Below are 27,389 nucleotides of genomic sequence, written 5' to 3' on the forward strand. Positions count from 1 at the left end.
TGTATTATTTGTATTGCGGCATGCCTACTAGACCCTGTTCCACTGTGCTGTGTGCGCTGTATAAACATATAATGAAGAGATGGCCTCTGCCCCAAAGAGTGTATATGGGAAGGATAAGATGAGACGGCAGGTCGGTACAACAGCCAGACAAGCCATCCAAGGTGACTGATTCTGGTTAGCCTGATAAGGAGCCATCACAGCACACTTGCTCATTGTCGAGTGCTGTGCAGGCACTGTGGCAGAGCTGAATGTTAAGGGGGAATTTGGAGGACATGATGTGGGTTTGTGGATGTCGGCAGGGAGTTTGTCCTCTGTACGAGGGGCAGCATGGGAGAAAACATGATGGTGTATGCTGGAAACTGTAGGATTCAGCGTGTAGTCTCCCTGCGTGCTCTTACTGCCCTCGAGACAGAGGCTTGCGTTACTCTCTCTTGTTGTTGATGCTGCTGTAAGACGTTACTGGAAGCATCTGTTTAATTTCCTGCCCACTCTCGCTCTTGGGCTTCCCCTGCAGCACACCCACGTAGTTTGATTTTCGTTTGGATGCACATTAGGGTTTGTGCTCCTCAGGGCCACGTGTTGGACGTCTTCCCCTCTCCCGGGCACACGTGGCCTTTTTGGCGCACTAAACAGGCTCCTCTTTTGAAAATTCTCCTTGAAGGAGGAGACCGAGAACTCTCCAGTGCTCAGGTTTCCTACATTCTGGCTCGGAGTGTCTGTGAACCCATCCCCGTTCTGTGCGGCCCCTGCCAGCTGTGAGAGCTGCCGAGGCCCTTTGTGGGGTGGTGCGTGTCTTGTCCTGTACGCTGGCTGTATGAGAGAGCCTGGGATGAGGAGAGACATGCCAAGGCAGCATTCTGGCAGAACACAAACTCTGCATTGTTTCTGTGAGGTGATTTGCACTTGATAAATAAAGCAGCCCCATCAGCAGAAAGTGTTGCCATGGCTGGGTTCTCCTCCGCACCCAAAGGCACTGCTGCAGACCCCGGGGCGGTGTGGGGAGCCTCTGGCTGGTCCGGAGCCCACTGCTCTCTGAGGTGCAGCCCTGGAGTGGGGGTGGGGGGAGCTGCTGGCTGATCCGGGCCCTCCTGCTCTCTGAGGTGCAGACCTGGGGCTGGGGGGAGCCTCTGGCTGGTCCAGGCCCAGCTGCTCTCTGAGGTGTAGCCCTGTGGTAGGGGTGGGGGGAGCTGCTGGCTGATCCGGGACCAGCCGCTCTCTGAGGTGCAGCCCTGGAGTGGGGGTGGGGGGAGCTGCTGGCTGATCCGGGCCCTCCTGCTCTCTGAGGTGCAGACCTGGGGCTGGGGGGAGCCTCTGGCTGGTCCAGGCCCAGCTGCTCTCTGAGGTGTAGCCCTGTGGTAGGGGTGGGGGGAGCTGCTGGCTGATCCGGGACCAGCCGCTCTCTGAGGTGCAGCCCTGGAGTGGGGGTGGGGGGAGCTGCTGGCTGGTCTGGGCCCTGCTGCTCTCTGAGGTGCAGACCCGGGGCGGTGGGGGGAGCCGCGGCTGATCTCGGCCCCGCTGCTCTCTGAGGCACAGTCACTGAGAGCTCCTTTCTGGTCCCAAAGTCAGAGGAGCCCTTCCAGTTCCTCTCCTGAGGGCTCCACGACCGGATGAGAGGAAAGCTCTGCTCAAGCTGCGGGTTCATCGCTTGGGCTGGGTGCGTTACAGATGCCTTGAGAGAAGACCTGTTGGATACAAAATAGAGCTGTGTCAGACAGGGGGTCTCAGCTTGCAGAGTCATTTCCAGCAGCACTTCTAAGTTGTACGGCCCGTTGCACGCATGGGGAACTGGTGCAGTGTGTGCATGTGCCCGCCTCGCTGGGTGTGTTCCCAGGCGTGTTTCTGCAAGGAGGGCTCGGGGCGAGTGATTGGGTGAACTGGAATGGGGAGAGCAATCCATGCCCATAGCTCTTACTGGGGAAATGAGTGGCAGTGCCCTCTGTCCCCCTCCGTAACTCTGATAGGTGCTTGGTGGTGCCCTGTGCCCCCCGTAGCTCTGACAGTGCATGGGTGGGTATTGCAATGCCCCCCCGTGCTTCTGGCAGTGTGCGGGTGAGTGTTGAGGTTTGCCCTGTGACTCTGGCAGTGTGCGGGTGGGTGTTGCAGTGCCCCCCGTGGCTCTGGCAGTACATGGGTGGGTGTTGTGGTGCCCCCCGTGCTTCTGGCAGTGTGCGGGTGAGTGTTGAGGTTTGCCCTGTAGCTCTGGCAGTGTGCAGGTGGGTGGTGGCGCGCCCCCCACGGCTCTGGCAGTGTGTGTGTGGGTGTTGTGGTGCCCCCTGTGGCTCTGGCAGTGCACGGGTGGGTGTTGCGGTGCCCCCCGTGGCTCTAGCAGTGTGTGGGTGGGTGCTCCAGTGCCCCATTCCCCCCATGACTCTGGTAGTGCACGGGTGGGTGCTCCGGTGCCCCATTCCCCCCATGACTCTGGTAGTGCACGGGTGGGTGCTCCGGTGCCCCATTCCCCCCATGACTCTGGCAGTGCATGGGTGGGTGTTGTGCCCCCCGTGGCTCTGGCAGTGAGTGGGTGAGTGTTGAGGTTTGCCCTGTGGCTCTGGCAGTGTGCAGGTGGGTGGTGGCGCGCCCCCCACGGCTCTGGCAGTGTGTGTGTGGGTGTTGTGGTGCCCCCTGTGGCTCTGGCAGTGCACGGGTGGGTGTTGCGGTGCCCCCCGTGGCTCTAGCAGTGTGTGGGTGGGTGCTCCAGTGCCCCATTCCCCCCATGACTCTGGTAGTGCACGGGTGGGTGCTCCGGTGCCCCATTCCCCCCATGACTCTGGTAGTGCACGGGTGGGTGCTCCGGTGCCCCATTCCCCCCATGACTCTGGCAGTGCATGGGTGGGTGTTGTGCCCCCCGTGGCTCTGGCAGTGAGTGGGTGAGTGTTGAGGTTTGCCCTGTGACTCTGGCAGTGTGCGGGTGGGTGTTGCAGTGCCCCCCGTGGCTCTGGCAGTACATGGGTGGGTGTTGTGGTGCCCCCCGTGCTTCTGGCAGTGTGCGGGTGAGTGTTGAGGTTTGCCCTGTGGCTCTGGCAGTGTGCGGGTGGGTGGTGGCGCGCCCCCCACGGCTCTGGCTGTGTGTGTGTGGGTGTTGTGGTGCCCCCTGTGGCTCTGGCAGTGCACGGGTGGGTGTTGCGGTGCCCCCCGTGGCTCTAGCAGTGTGTGGGTGGGTGCTCCAGTGCCCCATTCCCCCCATGACTCTGGCAGTGCACGGGTGGGTGCTCCGGTGCCCCATTCCCCCCATGACTCTGGTAGTGCACGGGTGGGTGCTCCGGTGCCCCATTCCCCCCATGACTCTGGCAGTGCATGGGTGGGTGTTGTGCCCCCCGTGGCTCTGGCAGTGTGTGGGTGGGTGTTGTGGTGCCCCCCGTGGCTCTGGCAGTGCACAGGTGGGTGTTGCGGTGCCCCCCGTGGCTCTGGCAGTGTGTGGGTGGATGCTCCAGTGCCCCATTCCCCCCATGGCTTTGGCAGTGTACAGGTGGGTGGTGGCGCGCCCCCCGTGGCTCTGGCAGTGTGTGAATAGGTGTTGCAGTGCCCGGTGCCCCCATGGCTCTGGCATTGTGTGAGTGGGTGTTGCAGTGCCCTGTGCCCCCTGTAGCTCTGGCAGTGCACAGGTGGGTGGTGGCACGCCCCCCGTGGCTCTGGCAGTGTGTGAATAGGTGTTGCAGTGCCCGGTGCCCCCCGTGGCTCTGGCAGTGTGTGAATAGGTGTTGCAGTGCCCGGTGCCCCCATGGCTCTGGCAGTATGTGGGTGGGTGTTGCGGCACCCTGTACCTCTTCTATATGACTGTCAGAGGCAAGGTAAAGTTGCTGCTGCTGTTTATCTGCCTGCAGGTCCCTCGTGCAGCTCATGGCAGGCGTTGTGCCCAGTCTGGTGTGTCAGGGAAGCAGTGAGCTTCCTCTCCCGCCTCTTATTTCCTTTCTGACAGGAATTAATTTCCAGCATCTCTCTCTGCTTCTTCCCGATTATCTCCCCTGAGTTCAGCACAAGTGCACACTCTGGCACCAGGGTCCAGAGAGCACTGCGAGCCATCCTTGCTGTAGGGCTTCAGCTCCCCCTGCAATGAGCTCTGATCCCTGTGGGATGAGGGAGTGCAGGCACAGGGCCCCCGTGTGGTCATTGCCCCGTTTTCCTCAGAGAGTGTTTGGTCTGTCTCAGCATTTACACCATGCTCATTGCTCTCTCTCTCTCTGGCGACTCTGTGTCATTGCCGTGTGTCTAGCCTGAGGGACTGAGTCTGTCTGTGTCCTGTCCTGCAGATCCTGAGCAATGGAGGCTGGATCCGTGGTGCGAGCTGTCTTTGATTTCTGCCCCAGCGTCTCCGAAGAGCTGCCCCTGTTTGTGGGGGACGTCATAGAGGTGCTGCGGGTGGTGGACGAGTTCTGGCTCCTTGGGAAGAAGGAGGGGGTCACAGGTAAGAGCTGAAAGGTGCTGAGCGGGACCCACAGAGATGGAGGTTTCCTAGGGTCAGTGGTTCTCACCCTGTGGTCTGCGGACTATTTCTAAGGCCATGGTCCCCAAACTATGGGGAACGCCTCCTAGGGGGCATGGAGGAACATTTTGGGGGGGCGCGGCAGGGCCCAGGCCAGCCCCAAGGGGAGCAGGGAGGAAGCACCACCCAGCCCTGCTCTCCCCACCAGCCACAGCTGCAGGTCCGGCTGTGGTCCCTGGCTCCTGGCCCCAACCATGGGCTCGCTTCTGGCCGTAGTTCCCGACCCCGGGCCCGCTCCCAGCCACGGCCCCTGGCTCCCGGCCCCAGCCACAGCCATAGCCCCGGCTCCTGGTCCCGGCTCCTGACCGTGGTTCCGGGGAGGGCGCAGAACAGGTAAGGGGGGACATGGACAAAAAGGTTTGGGGACTGCTGGTCTGCAGGGGTCCCCGAAAGACAGACTGAAAACCGAACCGAATTCAACTGTAGATACAGACAATAGGTTTTCAAAGGGGTCCACACCATTCAAAATTTTTTAGGAGTCTGCAAGTGGAAAAAGGTTGAGAACCACTGTCCTAGGTAACCTCAGGCAGGTCAGTTACCCCATCTGGGTACATTCCCCCTCGGCCAAGGGCCAGTCTGATGGCAAATACAGGGGCCAGAGCTGTTTGACCAGATCGTGGAGTCTTCCCTCACTTGGGCTGTATCTGATGCTCAGAATTTTTTCCTGTCAGCTTCATGTCGAGTCTTCAGACAGTCCTTGTTCTTGTTTTTGTTTTTTTCAGTAGCGCTGAGTGCAGACAAATCCTCAGTAGGTGGGAGCCCAATTGTGCCAGGTGCTGTACAACATGTAGTGAGAGAGACAGTCCCTGCCCTGACGAGCTCACAGGCTACTGGACAAGGCCATGAAAGGGTGGGAGGGAAACAAAGGCACAGAGAGGGGAAGTAACCTGCGGGTCAGTGGCGGAACTAGAAACAGACCCCGAGTCTCCGGAGCTCTGGTCCCGTGCCCTGCCTGCTGGGCTCTTCTGCCTCTCCATGACAGTCTCTTCAACATCCGCCTATTTCTGCTTCTGAAAACTCCCTCTCCCACGGGCCGGTATCTAGACCTATCCAGCTCAGGATGGAATGTGATTTCATTGGGCTCCTGAAAGGACATAAAGAAAGATTGGAAGCTCCAAAATTCCCATAAAGGGCCATTTTAAAATCTCGTAATCTCAACAGCTCTTTCTCGGTGTAATAATAATATTGAGAGAACATTCGAGCTCTCAGTCAGATGGGAACCAGATCACCTCAAAACGTGACGATTGTTCTCGTCTAGTTACAAAGTGGAATCAAATCAACCTTAGAATAGGACTGTGATTGCAGCCTTAACTTTGGAGAGGCTACTTCCCCTCCTTTGTAACAGAGCAAAGACCCAGGGTCCTGGTCCTGTAGCTCCAAACACGCAGACCTCTGCAGAACAACCCTTATCTTCTCGCTATGCCTCAGGTGGCCAACAGAGGGCAATATGTGTGCACATAAGTATGCACACACAGTCAGCCTGCTCCTGCTTCTACTGACATCATTGGCCCCAAACTGTCTACAAGGAAAATCACCAACAGCTGCTTAATCACAGTACTTTCCCCCTGGACCTGCATTCTTAAGGAGATATGGCTGTGGAGAGGGTGAAGGGGCAGTAACCAGGTGTGTCCTGCTAGCTCAAAGATGAAGAAACAGACAAAAGTCAATCAGGCTAATTCTTAATGACTTGTAACTGAAAAACCATTTGAATTTCCTGCTTTCTCTCTGAGCAAATCTGACTATTTTCAAACTAATTTTCCAAACCAAAAGTTATAGGGGGCCTAAAATAGACCTTTAGAATGGAGAGGCTGCAACTTACCCATAATAATACTTAACATGACATGGAAATTAATTAATGAAGCCTCACAACTTGGTGTGAGATGTAGCAGGATTCTTATTTCCATTCATAGGGAGGGAAACCCAGGCAGAGAGCAGGGAACAAACTTGGTCTAGATCACACAGGAAGTCAGCAGTAGAACCTGGTTAGAATTCAGGTGCATATTAGGCCACTGGTGCTGCAGATTAAGGATAGTGACACATTGAATTACACTGAATTGGGAAGAACCATGTCAGGATGTCAAGAGAGCATCCAGCTCATTATCCCTGTGATTTTTCCAGAAAAAAATATGTAAACCCAACTTTACTGGCTACCAGAGCATCTGCACAGGGCAGTTTCCCTCATCATGGTAATCAGCCTGTTGGTATCTGAGCCATATCTCACCATAGTATCTGAGCACCTGCCTAAACACTGGAGATGTTGCTAACCTGTCCCATGGAATTAGGGCCCTACCAAATTCACGGTCCATTTTGGTCAATTTCATGGTCATAGGATTTTTAAAATTGTAAATGTCATGATTTCAGCTGTTTGAATCTGAAATTTCACGGTGTTGTAATTGTAGGGGTTCTGACCCAAAAAGGAGATGTGAGGGGGTTGCAAGGTTATTGTAGGGTGGGTTGGGGTATTGCCACCCTTACTTCTGTGCTGCCTTCAGAGCTGAACAGCTGGAGAGCGGCAGCTGCTGGCCGGGAACCCAGCTCTGAAGGCAGAGCCGCGGCCAGCAGCAGTGCAGAAGTAAGGGTAGCATGGTATAGTATTCTGCTTTGCTGCCTTCAGAGCTGGGCCTCAGTCAGCAGCCACCGCTTTCTGGCTGCCCAGCTCTGAAGGCAGCAGCACAGAAGTGAGGGTGACATGGTCTGGTATTGCCATGCTTCTGTGCTGCTGCTGGCGGGGCGCTGCCTTCAGAGCTGGGTGCCTGGCCAACAGCCACCACTCTTCGGCTGCCCAGCTCGGAAGGCAGCACAGAAGTAAAGGTGGCAATACTGTGATCCCCTAAAATAACATTGCGACCCCCTGCAACTCACTTTTGGGTCAGGACCCCCAATTTGAGAAACGCTGGCCTCCCCCATTAAATCCGTATAGTATAGGGTGAAAGCACACAAAAGACCAGATTTCACTGTCTGTGGCACGTTTTTCATGACCATAGCACTTTGTAGCTTACAACCCAAGTCTTGCAGCACCCCAGGGGGCAGGTCCGATTGCAGGATTGGGGCCTCTTTTTATAACCAGTACATCCTGATCCTGACATGGGGCTTTCCTGTCATAAGACAGAAGATGGAGGCTAAAGATTATATTTTTGCTTTCCCTGTCTGGGTGTTGGTGACAGTGAGGTCACAGTAATTCAAGTGGGCTGCTCCTTGCCCTGGGGCGTTGGTTGGTCTGTTGGGCATGCAGGGGGGAGGGTACTATATTTTTCTTAAAATATAATAAAGAAAAACATTTTCAGAAATCCTCGAGCTCCTGACTTCCAAACCCATGGTCATTTCTGTGGGCCATGGGGCCCACCAGAGGGGATCCTGGAGAGGGGCGGGACGAGTCCGAGTGATGGTGGGGCTGGAGTCAAGGTAGATCCCGGGGGAGGCTGGGTGGTGATGGGGGGTGGGGTGGATCTTAGAGGAGTTGGGAATGGGGGAGCCAGTCTGGGCCCCTGGGGAAGGGGTGACCATGTGCTGACAACTGCTTCTCATTCTAGGGCAGTTTCCGAGCAGTTTTGTGGAGGCAGTGGATATTCCCAGTTTGAAGCAGGGAGAGAAGCTGTTTGTCTGCACTAATGACTTCACGTCCCAGGAGCCAGGGAGCCTGTCGCTGCAGAGAGGTAACCTCCTCTCCCTCCAGTTGGCTCCTGCCCTCCCCCTCCCCTGTCCTGTCCCTTTCTGTCACTCATGTGCCTGGGGAAATAGAGGGAACCTAGAGCTCAGCGCTGAGGAGGGGTTTCCTAACAGAGCTGTGGATTCTAGGTCCACAGGCTGCCTTGTGCTCCTACCCCTCTGCACCTGCGGGACTCGGGCCCGCTTCGTACCCTGCGTCCTGAGTTCTGCATGTCCTGCCCCCATCTCTCATACACATACGCTGCACTGGGGTGGTCTACAGGTGGCCCCACAGCCCTGGTGTCATCTGTGGGGCTGGGCCACTACCATGTAGGTGTGCTCAGGTGCCCCACCACTGCACTCTGCGTGGCTGGGCTGGCAAAGGAGGTGACCAGGCCTGGAAGGGGAATGGGGAAAGACTCAGAAATTGCCATGGAGGTGAGTCCCTGACCCTGTGTTTCTCATTCTCCCCCAGGAGACTTGGTGATCCTGAGTGGCTCCCTAGCCCCCAGTTGGCTCCAGGGTAGAAGCTGCCGGGGCTCCAGGGGCTTCTTCCCATCGTCATGCGTGCGGGAGCTTTGCCTCTCGCCCTGGGGCCGCCGGCTCTCTCAGAGCACTGTCCTGGACATACCTGCTGACTCACTGGGCCAAGCCCGAGCCTTGATGAGCCTCTCTGCCCAGCTGGAGGAGGAGCTGGACTTTAGGGAAGGGGATGTTATCACCATTGTCGATATCCCTGAGCCTGGCTGGTTCACAGGGGAGCTGGGAGATCGAAGCGGGATTTTCCCAGAGGGCTTCGTGGAGCTGCTGGGTCCCTTGAGAGTGACAGGTGGCCCAGAGGGGCCGGGGCCCTCCGAGAGTTACAGTGTTAATGGCCTGGCAGATGTGCCCCCCGAGGAGGAGGGCGGGCAGGAAGGGAGTGAGGAGCCGCTGGGCACGTATGGCATTGCCCTCTATCAGTTCCAAGCGCTGGAGCCCCAGGAGCTGGATTTTGATGTGGGAGACAGAATCCAGATTGTGGGGGCACTGGAAGATGGCTGGTTGGAGGGCATGCTGAGGGGGAGACGTGGCATTTTTCCTCATCGGTTTGTCAGGCTGGAGGGCTCTGCTCCCTGCAGGGAAAAGAGGGGCACTGGGAAGTCGCAGGAAGAAGGCAGCTGTGGAATGGCCATCCATCAGGACCCAGCGAGTGCCTGTGCTGGGGCCCTTCCCCTGCAAGGGGAGGAAGGGGAAGACCTGAGTGCCAGGGGCTCACACCATGTTGAAGGGAAGTCCAATACAACTTCGTCCCAAACAGCAATGAGGTCAGAGGGTCCTTCTGATGTTGGGGTTGGACAGTGCAAGCCTGCATCCTTGGAAGGGCACCCTCCCAGCACAGAGCTCCAGGGGCCCCTTCCCAAGGACACAGTGGGCTCCCTTCCCATTGACTCTGCAAAGGCTATCAATGGCATTTTCCCCGCCCCTCAGCTCCCTCCCCAGCCCAAGAGCAGACTCCGTTGCCAGGCGGTTGAATTGGAGCCCAGCCAGAGCCCTTGGGCCTTGCAAAGGCCCTTGGACATCCCTGCCTCACCTGAGAGGGATGGACAGAGTCCCAGTGTTCCCCCATGGGCACTACGCTCTCCCCTGCGCAGTAGCAGGAGACAAGTCTTCCCTTCTTCCAGCAGCTGGGCTGCGGCAGAGCCTGGAGAAGGTCGGCGGAGCACCCTTTTCCAGGATCTGGCCAGCTGGGTGGAAGATCAAAGGCAGAAATCTAAATCCCGCTCTTCCAGCTTCAGTGGTGCCCACGAGGGCCTGGATACATGGCCTGGTGCCCTAGCAGACCGGCCCTCGCCCATGCTGCATGGAGACAGCTGCACTGACCTCGACTCCAAGCTGACAGAGCAGCTGGCGCAATTTGAGAAGAGCCTGACTAGCTCTGGAGCTGAGTCGGACAAGAAGGTCTCCCGACACTTCTCCATTCTGGACTACAGTTCAGAGAAGGACATTGTGCGTGGCTCCCCAGAGTGTGCCCCCCACTGGAGGCTGCCGGAGAGGAGGAAGGGCCTAAGGCCTCCACCTCCTCGCCCCAACGCCCCAGCCGTTTCTCCCTCCTTCTCAGTGCGGCCCTCCCGGCCAGCCCCTCTCCCTCCTCCAAGCAGTCAGAGAAGGAACACGGCCTCTCCACAGCTTCAGCCCAGGAGCCAGCCCAGGCAGGAGCCACGGGCAGAGGAGGGCCAGGGGGATGCAGATGGGGCAGCTGCACGTCAGTGCCCCTTTCTGCTGACAAGGATCCGGGAGGTGGAACAAGACCTGGAGGCTTATGGCAAGACTCGAGCTGAGCTGACCTCGATGCTAGAGGAGCAGCAGGATGAGCTGGTGAGATCAGAGACCCTGGAGAACCTGGATTTCTGTGACTCCAACATCAAAAGCCTCAGTGCAGAGTTGCAGGAGCTGAGAGGTGAGACTGCAGCAGCCCTGGAAATCAGGGTGTGGGAGGTACTGGCCCTTTCTCTGTGTCAGGGGTTCTGGCCCCACCCTTGACCAGGCCGCTGTGGCAACTGGCTCCTCCTCTTTCCTTCTGAGTTCTGAAGTTTGTCTATTTTTGTCAGAGTTGTTCTTGTACTAATTTTCATTAATGAAGCTCCCCCAATGCCCCCTCCCTGTTCCCTCATCTCCTCCCCCTCTTTTGACACCCCCTTTGGTCATCCTTCCGTATGTCCCTCAGGCTCACCTTCCCCACTCCTCCCCTTGTACTGCTCCCCCTTCACACTCCTCATCCCTGTTTCCTTCCTGTCCTTCTCTCCCTCCATTGCCTGTCCCCATCACCAGTCAGGCCTGTTGCTGGTGCTTCCCTGCCCTGCCCTCTCTCTCAGGAATAATATGGTCCCTGCATCCCACCCTCTCTCCCCTTGTTTGTGGGGGAAGCAGCAGGCCCAGAGCTGCCTTAGAGGAAGGCAACTCCCTGGAAACAGCAGATCTGACAGTGCCTGTGGAGAGACAGGTGGCAGCTTTTGGCCAGCTCTGACACTATGCTTGCTGAAGGGCTCCTGCCTGAAATGGAGCTCCAGAGCCATGGGAAGTTGTGTTCCACTCTGGACCTCTCTGTGCCAGACAAATCAGAGTATGTAGAGAAGAGCAGTGAACCTGAGCTGAGTTAGTGGGAAAGACTAAAGCAGGGTCCCATGCACCTGCCATTCTGTGGAGTCCAGAATTTCAGCTTCCATTAGAAAAAATAATTCTCCCATGCTTATGATGGTCAAGAAAAGCTTAAACATGTGACTTGGGAGTAACTGGTGCAGTGATATCTGCCTGAGTCTGCAAAGAGCCTGTAACAGTTGCTCTAAGAGGGGAGACCTGCCCCATTTCTCTCAGTGCGGTGTTGTCTCTGAAACGTAAAGACGGTGAGTTAAATATCCACATTAACTGTTTCACTACTGACCATTTTAACAGAAACATCTGACCTGTGTGCTTCTCCTACACTCCTACGGCACCTCTCTCCCCTTCCAGGTGCCACTTCACCCCCTTTAGTGCTTCTGCCATCCAGCTCTCTTCGCAGTACACAAACACTAGTGGCCACTGAAACCATGGGCACAGCATATGCTCGTTTGGATTCACCATCAGAACAAATAGCACTAGAGCTGCTGCTGGGGGTCTGCATTCTTTACTGAATTAATTACAGATCTCCATTCCGTCTTTTAAACGAAGCTGCCACAGACCTCCTGTTGCAGAGCGGCAGAATGCAGGGTTCGAGTTGCAGAATTTAGGTCTGTCTGGTTCAGAGCACATGGGGCCTTGATTAAAGCGAATAAATCCATGTAACTGTGGGTTGGGGGAGAGAGGATAACAGCCTGCAAAGCACCGGGGAGGGAGAGATGATTTGGTGTGATGCTGAACCTGAAGGAATAGTCCCTGGTGGGGGATGCATCTGGCTAGGGCGCTGTTCCCCCAAGGACGAGGTGGGAGCCCCACTTCCCTGGACAGGGGAGGGATCTGGCTGAACCTGTGCCATGGCAGTGACTGAGACTGGAAGATCCTTCTCCAGAAGAACAGTGTTGGCCCCATGACCAGCACCTGCCGTGTCAGAACTAGGTCTGTCCTGCAGAGGGGAGCATAGAAGGGAGTCCCTGCAGCCTGGACCCAAGCCTCTCCCAGGTGCTCAAGGTCAGCAAGGGAACACCTGGGCCTTCTGATGAGAGAAATTACCAAAACCCTCTGGCAGATGCCCTGGCCTGTGGTCCTTGGATCCTAGCCCTTCTTGCCGAGGTCCTTACAAACACCTGCCCCAGCACTGACCACCCCATCCTGGCACAACTGTCAAGGGGGTGGCAGGGAACCGATTCCAGCAGCACCTGCCTCTGCTGAGGCCCTAGATCCCTCCCAGGTGGGTCTAGGCCAGGCCATGGAACCAGAGCCATGCTGGCCACTCTGAGGACCGATGACCTGACAGTGGACACAGATGAGATGCCGAAGCAGCTACTACTCGACCTATTGTCTGCCTTGGCAGTATTGTTCCTGAAGTACAGCTGACCGGCCTACCTGTCCTGCTGGGGCAACAGAACTGCGCTGTGTGGGCCTTGTTCATTCCTTCCCAACCAGTCCCACATGGTTCTGATGTGCAGCTGTCTCTGGGTATTTGGCTGTGTTGTGTCCCTCAGAGCTTCTGGAAACTACTCCCAAAGGTGATGGTGTCAGCAGTATGCCAGTAGAACACTGCTGTATGGATCCTTGTGTCCAGAGCAGACCCCAATATCTCCCAGGTAATGCAGGGCCAGAGGAAGATTGTAGTGTGCCTGAGGAGCAGCTGGGCTAAACTAAGTCTAGGAAAGACCTAAGTTATACCAGTCAGAATAAGCAATTGCTCTGAGGAGCTGTTAACCACCTCCACCTCTCCTCAGTTGGGGGCATCACCCTCCAGTAGTTAATGTAGTATCCAGCCTGACCCTGTCTCAGTATTCATTAAAAACATCTCCACCTGACAGGCTGACTCTGTCCATTCTTCTTGGATGAAGACCAGGCCCTGGCAGCTGACAAGTTCATCAGCTCCAGGCTGGTGGCTGCAGCTCCCTCTACCTTGACAAGAGCAGCCCAACCCCTAAGTAGAACGGGCTGGAGAAAGTATATCACACTGCAGCTTTCATTAACGTGGACACCCCTCTTATCCCAAACAACCTGCCATCCTTGAACAAACAAAAACCTTGACACAAATCAACTTTAAAAAATAAAGGTAAATTAATACATTTTAAAACAACCCAAAGCCTCTCTGAGGCAGAGTTTTCACCCTGTAAAGGGAGAAGAGCCAGAGACTCCATGGAATTCACTGGGGACTGCTTTTGCTGTCAATTCGATGTGGAAGGCACTCAGATACTACAGTGCTGGGCAGCAGATACCACTCTCAGGTGGAAAATAGATAGCTCTGTAGCCCACTCTGCCAGTTCCAATGCAGGACTGAAGATTGCAGATGAATCTGAAGCAGCCTGTCTGGCCGCATGACCAGCACCTGCCATGTTAGAACGGTCTATCCTGCAGTGGGAGGCACAGAAGGAAGTTCCTGCAGCCTGGACCCAGGCCTCTCCCAGCTACTCAAGGCCAGTAACCCTATGGCTATGTCTACAGCAGCACTTTTGTTGGTCAGGGTGTGAAAAAACCACTCCCCGAGTGACATAAGTTTTACCGACAGAAGCGCCAGTGCAGACAGTGCTATGTCGGTGGGAGAGCACCACCGCTGCTCCTTGGGGGTGGTTTAATTACGCCAGCAGGAGATCTCTCTCCCATCAGCATAGCTACACGGGAGACCTTACAGCGGTGCAGCCGGTACAGGTCTCTAGTGTAGGCATAGCCTTAGTGGGTCCTGATGAGAAGGAATGAACACGGCCCACCCAGCACAGCTCTGTTGGCCCCTGGCAGGCCAGTAGTCCTTCAGGAGCAACAATGCCAAGATGGATGACATGTCAAGCAGTAGCTACCTCTGTTCAGTTGGAGAGGCTCACATTGCCTCACAGACCAGCCTGCAGGTGTAGGACCACCCACCAGGGCAGGAATGTCCCCCTGGGACGCTGCATTAATTGGAGCTAGACGCAGACTAGAGTGAGCAGGGCAGAGCTTACTCCAAGCCACCCAAGGCTTTGGCCACCTCCCAGGGTAGGCCAGGAGAAATCCCGGAGAAGGGCCCAGCCATGTTCAAAACGTTCCCTTTGGGAAGCCAGAGCAGGAGAGAATATGTCAGTCATTAATTTGGAGCAGGGCAGAGACCGTGCCTAAATAGGGGCAGCTCTCGCTGTCTGTGTGACTGACGGGCTGTGTCTGAACTAGTACTTTTGTCAGTATAGCTTATGTCACTCAACAGTGTGAAAAAACACCCTCTCGAGTGACATAAGCGACACTGACAGGAGCGCCGGTGTGGACCGTGGTATTTTGGTGGGAGACGCTCTCCTGCGAGCGTAGCTACCGCTACTCTTTGGGGATGGTTTAATTACATTGACAGGAGAGCTCTCTCCCGTCGGCATAGGGCAGCTGCACGGGAGACCTTACGCAGGTGCAGCTGTAGTGGTACACCCGTGCCGTTGCACAGTCTCTAGTGTAGACATGTTAGACACTGCCCAGTTCATGTTACAGCAGGACCCCAGGACAGCCCTGCAGGAAGAGCTTTGTGTGGCCTGATTGCGCCTCATCTCTGTCCTGGCAGCTGATGACTCTGCTCTGTGGGTGAGTAATCAAGGCAACCCCCTGGAGTTTGGCCGGGGAGAGCTAGGGAGAGCCCTGGGAATATGTGGGAGAGGGCTCCACAGGAGCTAACGGGTCTGTGATTTCCTGTGGCCCTGCTTGTTTCTCTTTTTCTGCCGGGGGGGGGCGGGACGTTGGTGTGTGCTGTTCTCAGTGTGAGGCTACCTCATGCCCCAGTGCCAGCTCTTCCCTGCCTCTAAGCAGCCTGCAGGGCCCTTCGGAGAGGTCGCTGGCTGCCGCCTTCAACATAACAAAGCAGAGAAGCCGGTTTGGGCAGGGCAGGCCCATCCAATCCGCAGCCCCAGCTCACAGAAGGCTGGTTACTAATTACCTCGGGCAGCAGGTGGGAGAGGCTGGAGCTGGCTGCTGATTGGGTACGAAGGTTAAATAAAGTCTTACAAGTGAATTTCAGGCAGAGAGTTTCAGAAGGGAGCGTCCAGAGTTACTCAGGAAGAGTCCTGGAGCGCTGGAGAGAGGTGGCTGCAGGCCAGGCCCGGGCTCTTGGAGCTGACCAGGGCTGGGCACTCTGCACGCCAAGAGAAACATGTGCACTTACCCCAGGGCAAGAAATGGGGCCAAAGTTCCAAAGCAGGAGCCCCGGCTCCTCAGCTGGGAATATGAGGACTGCAGCACTCTGAAGAGACGGGACATCACTGAGCTGGACAAGCTGTACAGAGACCATGGCTGGAATGACAAATACAGAGGAGAACGGCAGTATGTGGACTCCCGGTCACTGGACAGAGAGTGTGAGCCTTATAGGAAGGGAGAAAGCCAGTGTATGGAGCATGGGAGAGTAGATGAGGACTACAGGGATTATAGGAAGGGAGAAAGTCAGTATATGGACCTTAGGAGAGTGGAGCGTGACTGTGGGGATTCCAGAAAGGTAATAAACCAGTATAGGGATGATGAAGACTATGGGGATTATAAAAAGGGAGTTATTCGGTATATGGATCACAGGAGAGCAGATGGGGACTATGAGGATTACAGGAAAGATGATACTAAGTATATGGACCGTAGGAGAGCAGATGAGGCTTATAGGAAGACAGACAGCCGATATAAAGAGGATGAATACTATGGGAGTAATAGAAAGGGAGATATTCCGTATATGGACCACAGGCGAGCAGATGGAGACTATGAGGATTACAGGAAAGATGATACTAAGTATATGGACCGCAGGAGAGCAGATGAGGCTTATAGGAAGACAGACAGCCGATATAAAGAGGATGAATACTATGGGAGTAATAGAAAGGGAGATATTCCGTATATGGACTACAGGAGAGCAGATGGAGACAGAGATTCTAGGAAGGCAGAAAGACAGTATAGAGAGGATGTAAACTATGGAGATCATAAGAAGGGAGTTATTCAGTATATGGATCACAGGAGAGCAGATGGGGACTATGAGGATTACAGGAAAGATGATACTAAGTATATCGACCGTAGGAGAGCAGATGAGGAGTATAGGAAGACAGATAGTCGCTATAAAGAGGATGAAGACTGTGGGGGTTATAGAAAGGGAGGTGTTCAGTATACGGACCACAGAAGAGCAGATGGGGACAGAGATTCTAGGAAGACAGAAAGACAGTATATCAGGGATGTAGACTCTGGGGGCTACAGGAAGTGGGAAGGCCCGAATATGGGCCTCAGGAATTTAAACCAGGACTTTGAGCCCTGTAGGAAACCCAAGAGCTGTGTTACAGATTGTAGGAATCTGGCTGGAATCAGTGAAAATTGTGAGGTGTCTAATCTGGGACCAGACATCTGGAGCAGAGAGCCCAGGACTTGGGATGCGGAATACAGTGGCTTTGGGGAGCCAGAGAAAGTGGCCACAAAGCACAGGCAGCTGGATTTGGAGAGTTTGGGAGATGGATACTCAAGGAAACATATGGGGCATTCAGACTGGAGCCGGACCTGGGAGCACGAGGCCGAGAGAGCAAGTGGTGCAGACTCCTGGCAGCGGAATAGCTGTTACAGGCGGACAGCCCCCAGTGCCCTGAGGCACTGCGAGTTTGTACAGACCAGGAAGGAAAAGCAAGGTACAAAACAAAATTGGTTGGGAATTAGCTTGGGACACAGTGCGTGTAAGGGATTTTTGCACTTCTCATGCCAACACCAGAGCTACCAGCGAGACCAGCCCCCTGCCATGAGCTGTAGTAATACATTGCACAGCAGATAGTACAGTGAGAACAGCCTATGAGTGAATGACATTTTCAAAGTTAGCTCATTACAAATGTTAAATAACCATCACTGCATGTCAGAATCATTGCCGGAGGCAGAGAGAGGAAGGGACTTTGCCCAGAGTTACTGGGTCAGATTCAGAACTAGGATTAGAACTCGGGAGGCCTGGCTCCCAGCCCCCTGCACAGATTGCTAGACCACATTTCTGCTTTTCATTTTTTTGGTAGGTAGCAAGCTATGACCCTGCTTTGTCCATCCCTATTAGCCTTTGACTGACTCCTGGCTGGGTTCAGCTGGTGGTGACTTGTGACTCACTGGGTATTTAATCTGATAATCTTCCATTTCTATAGTGCTTCACCCTACTAGTTTCCAGGGTGCTTCAGTAACTGTATCTAGGAACCACTCCCCCAACTCTGCCATGCAGCCCTCCCTGGGTGGAACCTGACAGCTATTTAACAGCAGCTCACAGCAATCATGCTATGCAGGAGTTTGAGATAGGAAGGGAAGAAATAACAGGAGTACTTGTGGCACCTTAGAGACTAACAAATTTATTAGAGCATAAGCTTTCGTGGGCTACAACCCACGTTATATAGGAAGGGAAGAAAGATACTGTATCCATTTGGAAATGTAGGGAGGCCAATTACCACCTTGCAGAATTCCACTGGGCAAAGACACCAGGGCTGATCCTCTGACATTTCCCTAAGAGGAGGGATTTTTAAGACCATGAGAGATCAGGGATGTGGTTTTGAATTTCAAAAGATGACACCTAGCAGCCTAGCTGTCCCTGGTAGTGAGCTGGTCACTGATATCAGAGGGAGGAATGCCCCTTGCTTCTGGCAGCGCCAACTCCATATTTTGCAGTGCCTACGTTTTCCCTAGACCAGGGGTAGGCAACCTATGGTACGCGTGCCGAAGGCGGCATGCAAGCTGATTTTCAGTGGCACTCACACTGCCCAGGTCCTGGCCACCAGTCGAGGGGGCTCTGCATTTTAATTTAATTTTAAATGAAACTTCTTAAACATTTCAAAAACCTTATTTACTTTACATACAACAATAGTTTAGTTATATATTATAGACTTATAGAAAGAGACATTCTAAAAACGTTAAAATATATTACTGGCATGCGAAACCTTAAATTAGAGTGAATAAATGAAGACTCGGCACAGCACTTCTGAAAGGTTGCCGACCCCTGCCCTAGACGAATCCCATCCAAGTACTGACTGCATAGCTTGTGAGGTTTAAATTCACAGCTGGAGGGTGCAGACTGCATAGCTGTTGAATGGATTGTTCTACTGTTCTTTGATATCTGTTGTTGATTTGGGCACAACAGCCCTTCTGGGGTTTAGTTTCCTGCTTGAGAGCAGGTTAGTGAGTGTGGGTGGGTGGATGTGCGGAGTGGGGGAGGGGAGGACATAAGAGGGGCACATCTGCTGGGGCGAGAACTGCCCTCTGGGCTCAGCAGGGCCGCCCAGAGGGGGGGGCAAGTGGGGCAATTTGCCCTGGGCCCCACAGGGGCCCCGCGAGCCCTGGCCCGGCAGCGGTCCAGGTCTTCAGCGGCATTTCGGTGGCGGGTCCTTCGGTGCTGCCGAAGACGCGGAGCGACTGAAGGGCCCCCCCCGCTGCCGAAATGCCACCTAAGACCCGGACCGCCGCCGGGTGAGTACAAGCGCCACAGCTCCCCCGCTTTGCCCCAGGCCCCCTGAATCCTCTGGGCGGCCCTGGGGCTCAGGGATGCAGGGAACTGCGCTTGGTTAGTGAAGCACCCTGTTGGGACTGCAGGGGAGTTTGAGAATCTGTGTTCATAGTGACAGGTTTCAGAGGGGTAGCCATGTTAGTCTGTATCAGCAAAAACAACGAGGAATCCTTGTGTCATTTTAGAGACTAACAAATGTATTTGGGCATAAGCTTTTGTGGGCTAAAACCCACTTCATCAGATACATATTGTTACATCTTCTGTCGGGCTCCTTTCCAGCCATCAGAAAGAGTAGGAACTTGGTCGGAGCTGTCAGGGCTGGAGGCTGCAGCTAGCTACTGGCTTGTGTCCTTTGGAATCTGTTCTCCGGAGGCAGCTGGGAGAGCAGGCTCTGTTTGCATTCCTGAGCTCACAGTTGCCTGGAGCTCTGTCGTTTGCATGGAATCTTCTTGTGCCTGCAGCTTCCCCAGGGCGGAAGGCAGGGAGATTACAATGGAGGAGTGTTCAAAGGGCAGCAGCACAACTGATGCTAAATGGGGAGGAGCAGAGGAAAGAACTAACCCAGAGCCTTGGGAGAGCAGGAGCATGGCTAAGCTCTGGAGAATGTGGCTACTGCACTTGGGGAAACTATTGGAGCCCTGCTTCTCCCTTGGAGGTAGCAGCCCCACTGCGGCTATGCTGGGAAAGTGCTGACCTGTGGGAGTGACGGCAGAGGCTGTAGTGCAGAGAGGGCCTGTGTGCGTTTTCTCCCAACAGGGTTAGAAAGAGAGTGGGCAGGTGAAGCTTGGCAGCACTCACCTAGGAGAAGGAAAACTCTGATTTCAAACAGAGGCTTCAGGTTTGGACAGCCAGCCTGTAAGGCTCAAGTGAGCTGAGTGTTAGACAAGAGAGTGGAAAAATGCCCAAGCCCGATCTACACTAATACCTGCACTGGGGGTGAATTAAGCCTTTGATTTTTTCCCTAGAGTAAACAAAGTCCAGGGAAGCAGGAACAGCTGAGAGGGACCAAGGCGTGAGATGTATTTTAGAGTACTGGTAGCAAACTGGGACTGAGTTTGCAAGGTAGTGCGCACGTGCTGATGCTGTTCGTCCCAGGGGAGGAGGAACGTGGCTGGAGCCTGGCTTAGATCTTTGTAGCAGTGTTCACTCTGTGACCCTCTTCTGGCTGAAATTCCATTACCTTGTCGCCCCATCCTGCCTGTCTGGGGACAGCGTTATGTACTGCTGGACTTCTCCCTACTACAGGACATGCAGCTTTGCTAGTGCCTCTGCTGCCCCATCAGATTCCAACACCCCCCCCCCCCAAGCTCCTCAGACCCTACCCACTTTCCCCAAATCCTCCCAAAGTACCTTGCTTCTCATCCGCAGCTGCCTGGCTTGCTTGGTTGGAGGTGGAGCCCATCCCCTTGAACTCCTCTCTGTTCTTTTCTCTTAGTTTACACCATGCCCCTCACTGTGTTGTCTGGGCTTCTTACAATGGGCTACAGTTCCCTACAAACTTCCTCTCTCTTCCCCCTTTTCAGGAGCAGCAGGTGAGGGCCCCACTCTCTTCCTTCTGGAGTGGTTTTTCTGCCCCCCGTTCTCAAAAGGGTGGGTCATGAATTATTCTAGTAGATGATCCATAGCTCATGACAGCCTCTCAGTTTTTCCACTCCCTGCTGCCTGGGCCCCTGACAACAGAACCCTGTACACTACAGCCTGTCTGTCCTGCCCAGCTGTGGGTCCTGTCCCAGGGCTCTCTCGCTCTGTTGGAAGGGGAGTCGCTTCTAAGGGAATTTGTTCTTCATTCTCTGATTCTGTCTCTCTTGAATTGCACCTGCTCCCAATAACAGTCAACACTGGTCCTTTTTTCTGAGGCTGCCATCTTATGTTCCAGAATCTTGGCTTTCATTAAAAAGTCTGTAGCCCTTATGGTTGTGAAGCAAACATTCAGATCATGGCCTGAATATAGCTGATTCAGTTCTGCCTCCCTGAGTTTACAGACAGCTTGAAGAAGTAGCAACTGCCCCGTTCAGGGAGATGTCACCAGTCTGGTTGGGCTCCCTCTGCCTGCCACCCACCAGACTGCTAGGAGGGGAATCCAAGCCTCTGGATCCTCCAGTGTATTTAAGCTTCCCTGGGTCTCAGCAGGCTGCAGCACTGTTTCCTCCCTTGACCTCTCTGGCATATGTCCTAGTCACTGACTCTATCTGCTACCCCGTCATGGAAATAGAGCCCCTCAGCTCAACTGCCTTAAGCTCCCAATATCAGTGCTGACTCCCAAGATACCCCAAATAGTTTACCACATCCTCTTCCAGAATCCCATTGAAGGAGTGAACCTTTTGAGTTACATTTTAACTCCCTCTGCGGCCCATTGTAGTTGAGTAGCATAGCACACAGACACTACTCAGAACTCTTAACAAGTTATTGCTCTTTAATAGTGTGATAAATACACAGAGCCATACAAAATAATAAATGCCACACACATTTCCCTGCCTCGGTTTCCTTACCATTCAAGAGCATTCTTTGGGCTTCGGTCATCCAGGTTCTTCTGCTGCAGTGCATGGCTTGGGTTCTGTTTGGTAACTTTCCACTCCCCCCCCTTTCCTTCTTCCCTTTGAGAGGTCAGATAAAACAGGATTTCTCCTAGAATGCAGTTACTCTTTAGTATAACTATTGATTGGATGTTATAAGTAAAGGACTGGGGAAGATTGACACCACCTTGCTAGGCCATGGTGGAGAGACATACAGGGGCATTCATGATATGGTAATTTTCATAGCAACAGCTTCACAATATCATCCAAAATTGATTTTTTGTTATTGTTGCAGAAAAAGCAATCATCATCCTGGGATGTATTAGCAGGAGTGTTGTAAGCAAGACACAAGAAGTAATTCTTCCACTCTACATGTGGTGCTGATTAGGCCCCAACTGGAGTATTGTGTCCAGTTCTGGGTGCCACATTTCAGGAAAGATGTGGACAAATTGGAGAAAGTCCAGAGGAGAGCAACAAAAATGATTAACGGTCTAGAAAACATGACCTATGAGGGAAGTTTGAAAAAATTGGGTTTGTTTAGTCTGGAGAAGAGAAAAGTGAGAGGGGACATGAGAACAATTTTCAAGTACATAAAAGGTTGTTACAAGGAGGAGGGAGGTAAATTGTTCTTGTTAACCTCTGAGGATAGGAGAAGTAGTAATGGGCTTAAATTGAAGCAAGTGTGGTTTAGGTTGGAGATGAGGAAAAACTTCGTAACTGTCAGGGTGGTTAAGCACTGGAATAAATTGCCTAGGGAAGTTGTGGAATCTCCATCATTGGAGATTTTTAAGAGCAGGTTAGACAAACACCTGTCAGGGATGGTCTAGATAATACTGAGTCCTGCCATGAGTGCAGGGGACTGGACCAGATGACCTCTTGAGGTCCCTTCCAGTCCTACACTTCTGTGATTGAAAATTCATAAGATGTACAGACAGATACTCCAAATCATTAGAGAGGATAACTCAGCTGCTTAATGACAATAATTTAAATGTCAACATCATAAACTATTTCACTGCTGATCAAAGCACTAAAGGGAGGGAGGTTATGTTAATCTGCTGTGAGTGATGGCTCAGTGTAATGTCATGAGAAGGTGGTGTGGGAGAGATACTGGTCTGACCCATAGAGCCAGGGGGCAGCTGAGCTCCACAAAGGGGGAATCCAGTCTGCCAAAGAAGAACCCATCCTGCGGAGCTCAGTGGAGGAGCCAAGCCCCAGGAGTTGAGGAGAGTGTCTAAACTTACCAAAGAGATGGTTCAGAGGGGATTTGATCACTGCTCTGGGCCCTGACCCTTGGACGAGAGATCTCAGAGTTGGGCGGCTTTTCAACCTTCCTGACAAAGGCATAAGAAGATGCAATATTTGGAAGTTGAAGTTAAACAAATTCAACCTTGAAATAAGATGTGATTTACTAGCTGTGAGGGTGAGTGAACACTGGAACAGCTTACCAGGGAGAAGGTGCACTCACCATCAGTGGGGTCTTTAAAGCATGATTAGATATCTTTTTAAAAGATATGCTTTAATCGAGTTTCTGAGAGAAATTCTATGGCCTGTGTGTTGTGGTGGGGTAGGGGGTCTGGCTGGCCTTGGAGTCTGTGAATCCTCCTGACCATTCCTTGAGGGTCTACTGAGAGAACAGGAGCTCTGCATTCTCCTCAACGTGATCATAACACTTGCAGCTCTGCACTGTGATAATGATTATTGTAGAAATATGGGGCTGGAAGGGACCTCAACAAGTTATCAAGTCCAGCCCCCTGAGCTGAAGCAGGCCCAAGTAAACCTACACCATCCCTGGAAGGTGTTTGTCCAGCCTGTTCTTAGACCCCTCCAGTGATGGGAATTCCACAACCTCCCTTAGGAGCCTGTTCCAGAGCTTAACTGCCCTGGTAGTTAGAAAGTTTTTCCCAATATCTAACCTAAATCTCCCTTACTGCAGATTGAACCCATTACTTCTTGTCCTACCTTCAGTGGGCCTGGAGAATAATTTATCACAGTCCTTTTTATAATTGCCCTTAACATATTTGACGACTGTTATCACACTCTCCCTCAGCCTTCTTTCATCAAAACTAAACACGCCCAGGTTTTTTTTATTCTTTCCTCATAGGTCAGGTTTTCTAAATCTTTGATCATTTTTGTTGCTCCCCTCTGGACTTTCTCCAGTTTGTCCACATCAATTTGTGTCCCACTCTAACCCCCAGATCCTTTTCAGCAGTACTGCCACCTACCCAGTTATTCCCCATTTTGTGGTTGTGCATTTGATTTTTCCTTCTTCAGTGAAGTGCTTTACGCTTGTCCTTATTGAATTTTATTTTGTTGATTTCAGACCAGTTCTCCAATTTGTCAAACCCTCCAATTTTAATCCTGTCCTCCAGAGTGCTTGCAACCCTGCCCAGTTTGGTGTCACCTTCAGATTTTATAAGCAAACTCTCCACTCCGTTATCTATGTCATTAATGAAAATATTGAATAGTACCTGATCAAGACTGACCCCTGTGGCACCTCACTAGATACACCCTCCCAGTTTAACAGTGAACCATTGATAACTACTCTTTGGGTTTGGTCTTTTAACCAATTGTTCACCCACTTTATAGTAATTTAATGTAGACCACATTTCCCTAGTTTGCTTATGAGCATGTCATGTGGGACTGTCAAAAGCCTTACTGAAATCAAGAAATATCACATCTACTGCTTCCCCCTAGCCACTAGCCCAGTAACTCTGTCAAAGAAGGAAATTAGGTTGGTTTGGCATGATTTGTTCTTGACAAATCCATGCTGGCTATTCCTTATCACCTTATTATCTTTTAGGGCTTACAAAGTGATTGTTTAATAACAATCATTATAAGCTATAATAATTATCATAATGATAATTATTATAAACTATAATAAAATCCCATGCTTCATGTCATTAACTGGTTAACCGCAGGGATCAGGAAGAAGTTTTTTTCCCTGATACACTCAGTTCTCCCCACCTCTGAAGCTCCAGAGATTGGCCACAGCCGGAGGCAGGACCCGAATGGGGTGGATCAGTGGTGTGACTTGGTACAGAGAATCCTTTGTCTTAGGAGGTTGGCTGGTGTATCTTGCTCACCTGCTCAGCGTCAATCTGTTCACCGGATTTGGGGCTGGGAAAGAATTTTTACCCTTCTCAGACTGCCAGGGTTCTTGGGGGGTTTCCTCCATTGCATGTGCATTGATTGCCTGCTAGGATCATCTGGGCATACTTCATCTAATCAGTTCCCTGCCGTCGCAAGTGTCTTGGGCATTGGTATTACCTTGGTCTTTCCTGGTCTCCGACCGTGGCCACATAACAGTTTAGTCTCTTGAGGACTGAAATGCTTTAATCTAATTAAAGTATTTGGGCTTAATATAAGGGTATCTGTGTGAAAATGAATTGCCAGTGATATATAGGAAATCAGACTAGATGATCTAATGGTTCCTTCTGCCCTTAGACTCCATAAATCTACGAAACCCCCCTGCAGGGCAGCCAAGCCCACAGATTCTAGTAAAGTGTCCCTGCCCTTGGAGCACATCTTCACTGTCCACTGGGTGGTGTCTTGAGTGGATGGAGCCTGGAAGAATCATAGAATCGTAGGACTGGAAGGGATCTCGAGAGGTCGTCTAGTCCAGTCCCTGCACTCAAGACAGACTACCCTGCTGTTTTATTCCAGTTTGACCCCTGCCTCCTTCCATCAGGACGCTGGTTTTCTTGAATGGGGAATTGAGACACCCAACGTGGCAATGTCCCAGTACACTATATCTCTAACCTGGCTGGCTCTGGCTCTCCCCCTCATCCACACACACCCACACGAGGAGTGCTCTTTGGTTGGCAGACCCTAGAGTTGCTGGCACCATTACATGAAATAGATTAGCCCATTGGCCACATGGTAAGTCATCACACATTCTACAATAAGTTGTGTACCACTCCCTTAGCAAACAGCTTGATGCCTTCTCCCCATACCTGGCTGCTGACTCAAGGGTTGCACCTCTCCAAGAACTGAGCTCACCCTTCTGGTTTATGTCCCATCCCTTAGTCACTGGACTCTGGTATGTGTGGTTGAATTTACTGCCTCAGACCAAAGCTCCCTTTAACAGAGCCCTTCTCTGCCATGTGCCTCACCAGCTAGTCCTTGGGACATCAATTTTTTTAAATTCCAGAGCTGGAAGGCAACTCTTGGGTCCCATCCAGCCCCTCTCTCAAGAGCCACTGGAGTACAATTCTGTACTGTGCTGTTTACTAATGTTTCATCCCTAGCGGTGGGGTTTCCACCCCATCCTGTGGGAGCCTGTGCCCCAATCAGCTCCATCCCCTGGCAAAAAGCAACAGAGGGTCCTGTGGCACCTTTAAGACTAACAGAAGTATTGGGAGCATAAGCTTTCGTGGGTAAGAACCTCACTTCTTCAGATGCAAGGCAGACTTGCATCTGAAGAAGTGAGGTTCTTACCCACGAAAGCTTATGCTCCCAATACTTCTGTTAGTCTTAAAGGTGCCACAGGACCCTCTGTTGCTTTTTACAGATTCAGACTAACACGGCTACCCCTCTGATACTTGATCCCCTGGCAGAGAGTTTAGCCTGACACTCGGCCTAAGTTTTCTTTCTTTTCTTTCACCACCTCCTTCTTAGTCTATACCCCTGGTATCTATCACCTGAAATAACTCCTCCCTTCGTGGTGTTTATACAACAGATATTTGCAGACTGTTATTTCCCTCCATGCTCATCACTTGCCTGGGCCGTATTGCAATATGGGGCTGAATTCACCCCACAAATTATGGGTGTAGCTCCCATTGCCTTCAGAGGGAGTTGGGGGTTTGTACCTGCTGAGCCAGGACTGAACGTGGCTTACAGTACTGAGCTGTTCTCATCTTTCTCTCTGCCCCCGATCATCGTTGCTGCTCTTCTTGGGTCTCCCTCCTGTTTGTCTCTCTGTCCATCTACCCCTCTAACCTATCTTAGCATCGTGGTGGTATCCAACTGCCTCTCTTTGTCTGGGGAACTGAGTTTGTCAGCATCTTTCTGGTAACGAGGTGCCCAGAAATGAAAGCAGGTTCCCATGTGCAGTTACGCTGGAGCTGAAGCAAGAGGAACTGTCCCCACCCTATTGCCTAATATAATGCCCTTATGCTGAGGGGAGCCTAGATTAAAAGATTCATAGATTTATGGCCATAAGGGACAACTAGAACATCTAGTCTAACTTCCTATATAACAAATACCAAAAAATTTCACCCAGTGACCCAGTGTGGAGCCCAATAATTTGTGTTTGACTACAATATCTTCCGGAAAGGCATCCGCATCAAGAGATGGAGAATCCACCACTTCCCTTGGTGGTTGGTTCCAATGGTTAATCACCCTAAATTGCTAAAAATGTGTGCCTGAGTTCAGACTCATTCCTGGGGCCCCGAAGCCGCTGGCTGAAACTCAGTCTGGGAGAATGGAGAGATTGCTTCTAGGAGACAGAAAACTTTTGGAGTATCCTGCTTGTTTGCTTCCAGCCCTCTGCAATGAGGTCTGCCACAATCAGGTTGATAAGGTTCACTACTTGAGGGCTCATCTGGGAGCTAGGCCCAGACAGATATCAGTTTTGGTCAGAAGTGGCTTCTTGACTCCTAGCCTGCGTGAGTAATGCACTTTATTTGGGGCACCCTGAAACCACTCATGAGGTGCAGCTATTGCAGAATGTGGCCACATGACCGCTGAAGGGCCTTTGCCCATCAGAGTTAGTGACACCGGCTCTTCCTCAATTGCATTGACTGTGCTCCAAGGCACTGAACAGCATATGTTTGGTCTTGCCATGCGGGCAGGGGACTGGACTCGATGACCTCTCGAGGTCCCTTCCAGTCCTAGAATCTATGAATCTATGAATCGCTCTGTCCTTCTGCAACCTCTGAACTCAGCAGAGCTGGGTCTGCTCACCCTCTCTAGGTGGAGTGGCTGAGAGGCGGGAATCCTCATTCTCTGGCCCAGGACGCTCTCCTCCTTCCTATAGCTGGGCATTGTGGACGGGAGAATCCAGACTCTTCTCTTCCCTTTTCCTGTTTGTTGAGGGGCAGCTTTTGGTTCTGTAAAGTTATTCGGCTCCTGCTTTTTCTTCAATTCAGGAGGTGCCCTTCTCTGCTGAGGTGTTTAGTTACCATTTGGTGAGCTGTCCCTTGGCTGAGCTGTCTAAGGCCATGTCTAAGCTACAGCTTATGTTGGC

At 52.6% G+C, this 27,389-nt stretch overlaps 1 protein-coding gene across 2 annotated transcripts in view; it reads left to right on the plus strand.

The window, feature by feature from the left end:
• Positions 1–4,254: 4,254 nt before the first annotated feature.
• The window catches only part of DNMBP (dynamin binding protein), a 47,178-nt gene continuing 24,043 nt past the window's right edge, over positions 4,255–27,389 (plus strand). The window contains exons 1-3 of one of the 2 annotated variants that reach the window (XM_065408314.1): positions 4,255–4,399; positions 8,008–8,130; positions 8,598–10,559. In XM_065408314.1, coding sequence (XP_065264386.1) covers positions 4,255–4,399; positions 8,008–8,130; positions 8,598–10,559 — 2,230 coding nt within the window. Of the gene's footprint in view, positions 4,400–8,007; positions 8,131–8,597; positions 10,560–16,760; positions 16,855–27,389 lie in introns of those variants that run through there. The other variant, XM_065408315.1, reaches the window with a different exon arrangement.

Source organism: Emys orbicularis, chromosome 7 (genome assembly GCF_028017835.1).
Source record: "Emys orbicularis isolate rEmyOrb1 chromosome 7, rEmyOrb1.hap1, whole genome shotgun sequence".
NCBI classification, from domain to species: Eukaryota; Metazoa; Chordata; order Testudines; family Emydidae; genus Emys; species Emys orbicularis.